The sequence below is a fragment of the Pundamilia nyererei genome, unplaced genomic scaffold, assembly GCF_000239375.1.
Source record: "Pundamilia nyererei isolate P.nyererei 1_Seehausen unplaced genomic scaffold, PunNye1.0 scaffold00021, whole genome shotgun sequence".
NCBI classification, from domain to species: domain Eukaryota; kingdom Metazoa; phylum Chordata; class Actinopteri; order Cichliformes; family Cichlidae; genus Pundamilia; species Pundamilia nyererei.
The window spans coordinates 3,842,470-3,855,212 of NW_005187422.1; the positions used below are offsets into that span (position 1 = coordinate 3,842,470).

The following is a 12,743-nucleotide window of genomic DNA, read 5'->3' on the forward strand; positions in this document are numbered from 1 at the left end:
GATCAGTTTGGCGGCCATTTATATTTAACAAGTATGCAGGATGCACCATAACAGCTGAACACATTTCACACAGCACACACACACAGCTACAGCTGAGCGGCAATCAAACAGCCCGGCAAAAACCCACTACCTTTAGGTCCTGGCTGCTTTGCGCAGCCAGATATTAAATAATGTGTGGCATGCTTCTGCACTGTCACTACAAAGCATCTTTCCAAAGTGCTGTCTCTGGTGAAAAATGATGATTCAGCGACATCTGTGACGAGGTTTTAGTCAAAGAGTGAAAACAAACCTTTGAAAAAAGAACAAATAGAAATAGAATACAACAAAAAGTCCACAAATTGTTTGCATGGACTTCCTTCAAAGACAACTCGTATTGATGCAGCATGAGAGCTCATTTCTGCAAGAGAGCTCTTGTCATCGTGACTTGATAGAGGCGATCGGATGAAAGCTGCCGGCGTGAAGCACAAGCAGAACAATATGATTGTTAGAGACTCTTTGAAGAATTGTTGTTTTCAAAAATGAGAGTGGTTAAGTCACGAAAAGGAAACAATATCACAGAAAGTGGTGGAAAATGCCAACGACAGCCATTATGTCTCTGATGTCCATTTTCATTTGAGCTGTGTGGATAATCTGCTATGAATTTCTAATGGGCCCGAGCTCTCCTGTGTCATCAAATACTTTATCTGTACAATCCATCAAAGGGACACCTCTGCGGGCCGAAATGGAGACTAGGAAGAAACCATAAAAGGCTGCACATAAACACGCAACCGCACACTTATGAAAACATTACTGACCTCCGGTGTAATTATATCTCCACCTGCATCCCTCGGCTCTTCAATCAAAAATGACAAACTGCCGGCAAGCAGGCCCATTTTCCTAGTCTCTAATAAAAGTCTCCAGACCACACCCACTCCCACAGAGTGACATTAAAAGCTAATCAGATATTAAAAGGCTTTTCATTAGGGTCCAGAAGAAGACAGACTGGTGTGTTGGGACCACTAACTGAGCAGCAGGGCTTCCCAGTAATTACCACTGGTCCACCACCTGCACCCTCCCTCCCCAGTCACACTACCATCTCATCCTGCTGCTCATAAAACATGCTTCCACACAGCTGTGCACATCTACTAGGCATAGACCCTATCTGAGACAATGGACCCCTGGAAACGTCACATTGAGGACGCGAGGGCCGTTTGCAGTCAGTTTGAATCTCTGCGTGGTGGTTTCACAGCTGTTTTCATGTTTTGTTCATTTGTGATTTTTTTTTGTGCGTTTCTGTGGAAATGTTGTACTTGTTTATAGCCCTTACTCTGTGCTTTTATTATTTTGTGTAGCATTGCTGGAAAACTCATTGTGCAATAAACTTGGTCATATACTCTGGAGAGTGTATGACTACATTCAAACAGTGCACACACAAATACAGGATTTCTTTTATTATCTGAAATCTCATTAAAAACATTAGTGAACCATCACCACTCCCAAGGAAACTTTGTCTTTTGTGACTTCCTTCTTGGACCCTATTATGTCAGTTTCTATAGTCACAGAAGTCACACATTTGAATCCTGTAACATCATGAAAGTTGGGGACTGGTGGTGTTTGCGATAGCAGATTGAAAGTTTGATTTAAAATTATTCTGATTCATTAACATGCATGCTGGTTAATAGTAAGCAGCCAATGCACGGGTTTCACTAATCTAATTTTACTTGTAGACTTGTTTTGTAGATAGTGTTGTCACGACTGCCGCGGCAGCCATGTGAAGTCGAAGGGAAAAGGACCCAATCGCAGGCACTGACGATGCAACGAGTGAGCTTTATTGACATGAGGTAATAATACAGACAGAGCCAAGATGGGACAGACGGAAGCTAAGAACAAACCTAAACTGGGACAATCTAACCAACAAATCTAAAACCATAACTCGCAGGAAAACATAAAGAGTGGAACACAGGATGACACGTGGAGGTAACGCAGACGGACCAGTAACAAGCAGAAGAAAACACGGGGCTTATATACACACAGGAGCAATCAGGGAATGGGAGACAGGAGGGAAACACAACTGGGAGAAATCAGAGCTGACGAGACAAGAGGGAGCAAAACCAGGCACACTACACACAGGACAGGGACTATCAAAGTAAAACAGGAGGTACAACAGGCACGCACAGACACGAGACATAAGACATGGCAACAGGAAGGAAACACAGAGACACAGAACAAAAGGAGCTCAAAATACAAAACAGAAACCAAACCTAAGAACAAGAAAATCTTAACATGAATTAACTTTAAACATAAGATAATAATCCAAACCAAAACCACCAGGTCCACAGGCTCAGGACAAGTGTAGGAACATTTCAGGCATTTCTAAGTGATAATGATTTCAGCTTTCAACATTTTCTTTTTTCTTTTTCTGGCTTGATTTTAAATGAGCCAAAAACGCGAGAGCATAATTTGCAGTCATTTGGGGTTGCAGCACTGCAGAAAATGTGCTTATCTTTGTTGCAAGAGGTTTGGCACAAAAGGCCCAAACAGTTTTCTGCATCACACTCCACTGAAGAGAAATGTCATGCAAAATAAATTAATTAATAAAAAAAAAATGAAGGATGTCCTTGAGCAAATTCTGACATTGTGGACAGTTTGTCCTTGGGGGACAGTTACCAACACGGGCTGCTCGAGTTTACTCTTGTGACGACGTTTAGAACATACGCAATATTTATTTACTTCTCCATAGCAGTGCATTCACTGACTGTCATATGGACAGAACTGTAAAGCGTCTGTCGCCAAGTCCAGCTTCACTTCTTTACTGTTGGGCCTGCTGTACAAAGCAAGCATGGCCCGCTACACTGATGATTAGTGATGTCTGGATGAGCAGCAGGCGATAAGGCAAAGACTCTCCCACCCCCTTCCACTCCCCCACCCCAGAATCCCCCCACCCCCCGCCCCTCAATCTCCTCCGCATTAATTATGACATTGGTAATAAAGGAAAGTGTTTAACGGGCAGGAATTGCAAATGAGTGGGAATTGATTGGGCCTTCTCTCATACTAATTGATTGCAGACTTCAACCAGAAATAATAAAAGCGGATGAAGAGGAGGAGATGAGGGAAAGAGAATGAAAGCTGGGTGGGGTGAGTTAGGGGATGGGAGGTTTATTTAAAGGGCGGGTGGCCAGCAGGAGGTGGAAGTGGGAGGAGAACAGGCGTAAAGAGGTCAGAAAGGGTAAACACAATTGATGCAGCAGCTTACAAATAAGGAAAGTGTGTCTCTAATTACTGCTATTATTCTATTGTAAAAGTGAATTTCTCAGATTTGCACAATTAATCAGTGCGATGCAAAACACATGGGGTGACAACATGCAGTCCAAACATATAATAAAACACTCAGTTCCTGCAGCCTTTGCAAATGCACCACACCATTAACAACATGCATTTCCTCAAGCAGTAATAGCACTAATGTCCATCCTCTGTCGACACACTGCCGCTCCTGGCATATGCTACACAACAGTGAAAACAAAAACGCCGAGCTGCCAGTGAACGATACTCTCCCATAATACAAGCCGAAGGGTGTGGGCACGAAGCAGGAGGTGTTCCAGGAACCATTAGCCCCCTATTGATTAGCTACGTAACATTATAAACTATGCTGCAGTCATATTAACTAAGCTGTTCATGAAGTGAATAGCCGAGAGCTTAACCTCTCTCTTTTATTCATTCACAGCTTTGCTCCTTTGTTTTCATGAGATGAAAACTGAAACAAAAAGCTAAATCGCACATTCCAGGTGAAGATGAATTCAGACTTTTTAAACGAGAGAGCAATATTCGAAATTCTGTTTAATAAGCTGCTTAAGTTTCCTTCTCAAAACCTTCTACTTGACTACCCAGAGGTTTGGGGCGATAACTCGACTCAAACAATTGCAAATGCATAATATGTGACTAGCCTGATGTTAGCAGGGTGTTCACACTGGTAAATGCTGGTGAGTGCCACTTCCAGCTGGAACCTAGCAATCCTTTCTGAGTTTACAAAGATGGAGCCGGAGCCCTTCCTGAGGATAATGGCCTGGCTCACACCATACTGGGAAAAGCACTTTGGAAGGGAAAGGTCCTGGTGAATATGGTTAGCATTCAATAGTTTAGATTTTAATTGGTTATGGGATACTATGAGAGCACTGCCGAGCTTCTAATCCATCAGAGGGCCGTGACCAAGTGGCACATTGCTGCTACCAGAGTCGGAGTGAATTTAGGCTTCACGGGGCAGCTAGGGCCGGGTCGGGAGTACCTCTCCTGGACCACTGACAGCTCAGGGTCATAGCCTAGCTGACGGAGGTAGAGCGATCCAAGCTTTGGCCATTAATGTTTGATGAGCTTGGCCTCACTGGCATGTATAAAAGATGGAGGAGGACCCCAGGTGGCAGTGGCGTCCCCCTCCCCCCAAGAGCAACTATCCGATCATTATTGACCGGGCCATCGGCCACCGCTAGTGGCACCTGATAGTGATTAAAAAAGGGACTCAGAGCACAGCAGTTTCCTGAGCTACAGTGACACGCCATTATTTTTGAGAGATTTATTCTTGATTATGGCAATTTAAATCCATCATACTTTCATCCAAGCATGTACTGAGATCATTAGAAAGAGATCTTGTCTAACTGAAATATTATGGTTTATCTCCTCACCTGCTGTGTATATGCAGACATGGTGAAAAGAAGGTTTCAAATGCAACCTTAACATTATTCCCTCTTTTCTCCCGTTTTTCCTACAGAACTGTAAGCTAAACATTCAGATGCTCTCTGTTTCAGTAGGGGCAGGAACATGTGACATCTACCAACAGAATGTGTCCATGTTTAACCTCCATAGTCATTTAACTGGCACTCACTCATGTAAATGAAGTAGACTCATTTTATAACGCGTTTTCATGTACATTACAGTAACTGTACAATCTGAATACACATACAATGTTCCTGAGAAAAACGTTTTCACTTGATCTTTATTATTAATCATTTAAACATGTTTAAGTAAACGATGAAATGAATGCTACACGTGTATATATCATCATAAATAAAATATTGTGTAAAGTATATTAAAAAGGGTTCAAATTTTTTATTTCACTACAAACCTCTGGAAATACTTTTCAAAAAGAATAAAGGAAAGTTTGAGCTCTTGAAGTACTTATTGTATTATAATATGGTTTTTTGCTCAGATTTCTCACCAGTGAAATTGATTTCTAAACTTTATTAAACAGGAAAATGATGATATTTGGGGTTAGCCTATACCTCACCAGCTGGAGCGTTTAACCACTTCTTGTTTTATATAGACTAGGCATAGGAGTAAAGGTGAGGGGGAACTAGAGCTAATGTTGAGTTAGCACTGCCAATACCCTTAGGCTGGTTCATTTAAAATAAATGAACTACACAAACTATGAAATATTTAAAAGGTAAATTAGTACTGGCTTGCCATTTTTTGCCTCTGATAATGTCTTGGGCTGAGCCCTGTAGCTCACTTTATCAATCAGGATCCAGGTGAACACATTTGGATTAAATATGATAAAAATTTTAAACACATGAGAGAAAAAAACATTAAACAAACACAGAGTCCAAACAGGAGTCCAGGAAAGAAGACCTGGATCAAATTACAGGCGGCAATAAGACACTGTGGTGTTAAATTATTTATAACACAATATTGGCATGCAGTCCAACAACAAGCAGCTTATTAAGGGACAAATGTGCACTTGTGCATTATCCTGACGTTCGACTTCTTCAAAAGTAACGACAGAAACAGCTAAACACAACACTGTGTCTAGTTGCAGAGATTTAGATTATAGCTATAGAGTTTCTGTATCGTAAGTGTGGCATCGGTCGTCAGTGACACCACAGTGAGTCAAACACGCCTAATCAGGATGAAAAGAATTCCTTCCACATTAAGGACAAAAAGTGTGAAATTGCTGAGGAATGGCAGAAGTACAGCGACACAGTAATGCAGACACACGTCAGTTATACCGACTGACATCCCAGCACACACGAAGCACAAGAACATAAAATGCAGTTTTATCATCATGTGACATTATTCTAGGCTGCAGACCAGCAAACATCTATTAACATCTGCATTTCCTTAAACAATCCGTTCAGCAGACACCAGTGAATTAGACCCACACTCACCATACGCCTCCTCCTAGGTGCTCTGTCTGTCTCTCGGTTGTGTTAAAAGCTCGTCTGCCTCCCGCCTGCCTGCCTCAGGTGTTCGACGGCAGAAAGCTCCTGAGATACTGCAGCTGCTCTTCACCAGTGACAGGGCAGAGGGAGTTTCTGTCAGACAGTGAATGGCCAACAGCTCACTGACTCCGCTCCGTACTCTTTACACAAGGCCCTCTACACCACCACTCCCCGCTTAAGGCAGAAATGACTTTACCATTAAAGTGCAGCCTTTATGGAAGACCAGGTGGGTATCGATTCACAACACAGGCGCACATCTGCTTGTAGACAACTCTCAACTGCCGTGTTTACACGCATGCCAGGAAGCTGCAGAGCTACAGTAATTGTCCAGACAGCTGAGGGTTTGTTGTCCAGTTCAGGAGGGAAACCGTATTTCCTCTCGTCGGGGAGACTAGGAGCACAGGAAGCAGACACACAGACACGTACTCCACTGTAGGTCGCCTCAAACAGGCTGCAGCTCCAGTCTGAGTCCCCAAGTTAAATAAATAATGTCTGCACTCCTAGCAGATCAGGTTTGCTAGCTTCTACTATTTCACTGGCAAACCTTTTTAAATGGGCTGCATGAACACAGTCTTTGAACTAAACACGGTCTGCTAAGAGTTCAAACAAAGATTGGGACAGCCTCTGCTATGCAGCCAGGCTCTTTACAGGGAATTTATTACAAAAGCAGGTTAAAATTCCCTACAGAGAGTGAATACCTGGGGGGACCACTCTCACACTCACAGATGGGGTTGGTATGCAGACAGACATTCAGGGGAAGAATCAGAGAAACAGGGTGAGGACCTGCATGTGAGCACGTGAGTTATTGAGCTATGACTTCTGTCCTCAGGAATGTTCTGCAGACATGCTGCTCTACCATCAGCTCAGAGAGAGGAGGGCTACAAAAGGTCACTCTGCCAGAGACAGCAATAACACTGCAAAAGGTTTTAATTATGCAAAACAACCCAAGAACGCCAAAAAATCCTGTGTCAACTACTTGTAATTTTCACATATTTATTGAACTGAAAGTCCACCTCATCATTCCCTGTACAGAGATTTTGTGGATGTGGGTAAAAGAAGACGAAGCACCACGACAATGCTGGAAAGCAGAAAACGTTGATCTTCTTAAATGTTGTGCTAGAATTTTCTTCTGCTGCCACTGTTACTATCAAAAAAGTGGCAAAAAAAAAGACTAGCGTAAATATAGACCAGGCTAATTAAAGTCAGCTATTTAAAAACACCACACATTTGCCTCCAGATCATGTGTGCATGTGTGAGTAAATGTGTAGTCAATTTTAGCAGAGCAGACCGAAGGGACTCCAAGCCAAGAGGAAAAAGCATGTAACTGTGGCATTCATGAGAAATCGGCACGGACGGAAAATGTCTGATGGCCAAGTTACACAAGGCTGTTTGCGTGCGCAGAACCAGACAGAGATCAGAAATTCAATATAACGCCTGGACTTGCTGAGAATCCCAGGAGGAACATTTGTGTTGTGGCCGGCAGACCCAAGGAGACTGGAATTACAGGCCGTAGCAGTTTATGAATGGTGATTGTCTACTGCTGAGTCAGGCTGCTCTAGCCACAGTGGCCACTAATTTTAGCCTTGCTGTGGTGAAACCACTGTGAGGAACCATTAATGCTTCAGCCCATCCCCTGCAGCATCTTCAGTATGTTTAATACGACAACACAGATGGAGGGCACTGCATGGAACGAAGCATAGTAAGTCTTCTTCCAGTCATCTCCAAAGAAACAACAGTTTTTCTAAGCTACTGCTGAAACACTTTGCCCATTAAGTCATCAAATTATACGACTAATTTAATAATCAATACTTTCAGTAAGTGGTTCCTGATAGGGGGTCATTATGGGTCCAGTTGGTTCAGAGGAATCGAGACCTGACCTGATTGTACCTGTGTCGTACTGGGACCATATTCTACATTAACTGCTCTAGTCTAATAAAGTTGGGTAGGGTTTCATTTTCCTGACACAGATCTAATTATCTTTGTATTAGAGTTGGGTCTTGCAGAGCTTGGATCACCCCTTTGGACACATCTCAGATTAAGAAGTCCAAAACTCGGCGTAACTGAAAGACCTCTAGTTTTAAATCCCAAACAGCACTGGAGGGTCACAGCGTGGATAATATAATTCTGTTTATTTGGGAAGATGAACATGATTAAAAAAATCATAGCTGTTAAGAAACTGGTAGATACTCAATCACAAAAGGTCACAGGGACCACTCACATGCTCAGCAGCCATTTTTCAAAGAAAAGTATTTACTGGATCAACACTAAGCTAATTAAACGAGTACTTTCCATCTGAAGTACCATACATTTGGATGTTTGGGCTCTTGTATAAAAATGAGTTGTTTCAAGATGGATGTTTTCACTATTCTGTAACATTTGATGGACTAAATGTTGAAAACAAAGGATTTAAATGATTTAAAACAGAGAAAAAACAACAAGAAATCAACTAAACAACTTTTGATCTTAAATCATCTGATGATTTATTGCATATCACAGCTTTGTTTGTTTGTTTTAAAACTTGTGGTAAACCATACAGTCTCACAGTGCAGCCTAACTCATCTTGCAATAATCTATTTAAAAAAAGAAAAGGCTAACTTACCACCCCTGATCTACAGGTGTCCAATTTTATTAAAACGCGTTACCCCGGGGAAGGAACCAGCATGAGCCCGAATGCTTTCCCAGCCACACACCAACACCACACTTTAAAGCTCTGGAGTAAGAGGATCCCCCTACCTTATCGTGCGCACTGAAATGCAGTATTTCCACATTAGATTCCACATGCCCCTGACATCGTCAGGACAGATTTGGCTTGTTTAAGTTCTTGAGTGAGAGACCCAAATGTTTTTAGGCAACTCAGAGCTGGGAAAAGCCTGCCTCAGGAGAAGCAGCATCCACCCATGCCACTCCTTCTCTCTCTCCTCACTTGACCACAAAACATGTACTAGTCTTTGCTCGCTCCTGAGAAAAAAGGACTAATTCTCCGTCCTGTAGGCTGGGTTTTTTCAGCCACTGCTCCTTTCTGAGTTCCTCTGTTTTCATTTCTTTATTCTACATTTGCAAACGTAGACACAAGCTGTTCTCGTCTGAGGAGAGCAGAGCAGAGACTTATCCAGCATTACCAAGTAAGGCCAGCTTCTAAGTGGACCAGACAGGGAGGAAAATCCCTTCTTGCTTTAGTGTGTAACACTAGTGAGTGTTCACATTCCACTAGCTGGCTGCAGCCCCTTTCCTCAGTAGCTTATCTTTTACTGCTGCCACGCCATTCCTCCTCTAAATCATCCCACTGGCTGAGTACGGGATGTGCAAAGGTTCAGGTATTGTCTCACTGTTTTTCACAAACTCTCAATAGATGGTATCTGACCTAAGGACCGTGAAACATGCTGCAGCTGAATAAGATTATTTTGGTCATGCTACAGTGGGTGTGATGCGTCAGCTATCTTTAAACAGCAGTAAGAGGAAAATAAAACATCCAAGTCAACATGCTGAGTCAGTGAATGTAAAGAAAAAGTAAAAAACTCTTTGATGTCTGGTGTTTCTCGTCCGTCTCATGCGAGACAACGCACCCAGTGTGTAACGCGTGAGGGTTTACGGTTCAGTTAAGCAACTGAGTTAACTGGACCAAGTATTTACTCTCCTATTTTTATATTTTTTAATAGCTGATTTTCTGTAAAGACTGTTGCTTTGGGTGCAGTCTGAGATTAGGTTGCAGCTTTTTAAGCATCACTTCTTAAACTGCCATGTCTGGCAGTAATCTTGTTCATGCTTCAAGAGCATTTAAAAAGCAAGATAAGGACAGGCTAGATGGAGAGAATGAAAAATGTCATGTAATGGTGCTATTAAATAAGAAGTAGAAAAACACTGCCTTTATGGAGTTTATGCCACTAATTCATATTTGCCAGTGTTAATGCATTCACACACTCTTCTACTGTAATGATACTAATGCATAAATATCACCAGGTCTGAGGTCTAAGATCTTTCTTCTGTAGAAAAGTCAGCAGCTTTTCCACACATGACACTGACACCTTCAATTGCAATCAGAGTAAGACTTGCGTGTCTGGAAGGGGCTTTAGCTGCGAACAGCTGTGCAGTCTGAAAATCCTTCTACAAAGAATGACAGAAAGGAGGAGAGGTGCTCCGTGTTCCAGCAAAGGAAACTTGAACTTTGAATGCAGGGTAACTCGTGATGCAGACAAAGACTTGAAAGAAGCTCAACTGAACTCATGGTGAGAGTTACAAAAAACTAGCCTCCATCAGTACGTGTTTAAATGTTGACACCGGTTATTAGCGCTTTCTCCCAAAGCTCATCTTTCTACGACTGATTACTTGGAATTTATTTTTTATTTTGGCACTGAGTGAGGACTGTAGATGTTCCCTCAGTGCAGACTGCAGTCTCCATTTGAATGGATCTTTTTCACACAGTAAGCTGGCAGTCATGCATGTTGTTTTTATCCTAGACTTGAAAACATAAAACCACCCTTGGACATTAATCATCATTACTGCCTGTTTGTTTATCAGAATATAATGGATTAAAAATCATTTTATTTTAAATATCAGTATTTAAAAACACATCTATAATCTATCCTTTGTTACAGGTACAAACTTTTGAAATGTTTTGGAAAGTTAAATAAGATACCTTGGTTTCTTATGTTTGTATATACAGTGTATTTGAGTTCGATTCATATATTATAAGGTAAAGAACTGATTAGAATTTACTTTTTGTAGGTAGCATCTACACTAGAGTATTATAGTGTAGTGACCTAAATAACCATAACAGCTAGGCATATCAACGGCTCCAAACAAGCTTCAGCTGCATGTAAACGATATGCTGACACATAGTAAAGGAAATCCTTACAGTGACCATCTGAGACCTTTGCCTTTGTTATTTTAGATGTTTAAGAATAACCAAGTATTTCCATTGCCTGCTGGTCTCTGTGTCTTCCTATATGAGCAGCTGCCAAACATTTCTCTGTCTATCTTTGACCTCCACTCTCATGGCTGGGTCAGCTACTAAGAGTTAGAATGAATGCTGATACTAATGCTTCAGTATAAAAACGTCAGTGTGAATTATCTGCTTGATAAAGACTCACAATATTTTCACAATATTTCAATTCAATGAAGAAACAAGAGCAGAAACAGATGAAAAATGGCAGATATAATTAATATGTAATGCAAGCTAATCAACAAAAGGGAGAATCAGTGGCCACAGGCACCAGAGCTGTGAACCACAGTGACGGCAGCTCCAGGCTCGCACTGCCACACTCTGTACACATTCACACAGCAGATTGATTTGACAGGGGCTTCGTACTTTGATGTTTCCATTTCATGCCATGGAGAAAATCACAGAAAGAGTGACTGATATCAAACTGACCGCTACGAGCCATATCTGCTACTGGGTGGTGCAGTCTGGGCGAACAAGCTGCTAGTGTATCAGCTACAAAATGTTCACTCGCAGGACAGACAACACCAGAATGTCCACACTGTAATTTCTTTAACAAAGTTGCATGGTCAGTCAGTACAGACTGGCTGAGGAACACTTACAGACCCCCTTTGAATAAGCAGAGGATCATTGGATGTAATATTATGTAACCTGTAATTACACGGCAGTAATTTGGTGCACGTGGCTCGACTAACTCATTAATCTTGAATGATATTTACATGTTGGGGTGGAATATACAGTATACTGCCATCCAATGAAAGGTCTTGCTTTTTTCAGCAAGATCATGTCAAACCACATTCTGCATTTATTCCACCAACATGATTCACTAAAACATCTGGGTGCTAAACTGGCCTGTCTGAAACGAAACATGACAAATGAGGCGTTGAACTGCCGAGCAGCCGAAATCTTGTATCAAACTAACGTGTTTTGCTTTTAAAATGACAGCAATTGGTCACTTTTTGCTGATTGTGATTAAAAAAGGTGGTCCAACACATTAGGAAACACATTTCTGAAAAGTGTGGCTGGCATCCAATTAAAATGAGCATATATTTTAACACACTAACATTAATGCAACTTTAAGTTATATTAACTCTCTTTCTAATGTAACCTATATTATATAGTGAGTGTTAAACAGTTTGCTTATTTTTTTGTACATCTAAATAAAAAACAAATAAAAAAACACTTCAATCACTTGGGTGAGTAGGTAAGAATCTGAAAAGCATCTGGAGATTTATCAGGATTCATCAGTGTCTGCGAGGACTTTGGGCAAACTCCACTGGGATCTGTCTTAGAAGGACCACAGACCTGCCTGATGCCTTTAGGATGACTTTTGATGTCATGCATTTAGTGAAACCCTCTCAATCCAGGCCACAGTGAATGTGCAATATTAAAAAGCCACTGCTCTGCCTGCTAACTTCAGATAGAAACACTGTAATCTGATGAATCCTTTAGGAAAAAGCCAAAGTCTCAATCTTTGTACGGGCGAATTGAGATGCATAAAGGAGCCACTTATACGAACAATTATTCTGTTAGGACTTGGCAGCTGTACATGTTGGGGCTCAGGTCACATCCAAAAATGGATGAGGAAGTCAAGTCAGTGTGAATGATGAAAGAGGTGGGGG

At 41.6% G+C, this 12,743-nt stretch overlaps 1 protein-coding gene across 6 annotated transcripts in view; it reads right to left on the bottom strand.

Annotated features, from left to right (window-relative positions):
- iqsec1b (IQ motif and Sec7 domain ArfGEF 1b) overlaps nt 1-12,743 on the bottom strand; it is a 234,192-nt gene that overhangs the window by 51,388 nt on the left and 170,061 nt on the right. Inside the window, exon 1 of one of the 6 annotated variants that reach the window (XM_005726699.2) lies at nt 8,919-9,003. The exons of the other annotated variants lie outside the window; for them this stretch is intronic. Coding sequence (XP_005726756.1) covers nt 8,919-8,965 — 47 coding nt within the window. The 5' untranslated portion in view covers nt 8,966-9,003. Of the gene's footprint in view, nt 1-8,918; nt 9,004-12,743 lie in introns of those variants that run through there. 6 annotated transcript variants of the gene reach the window in all.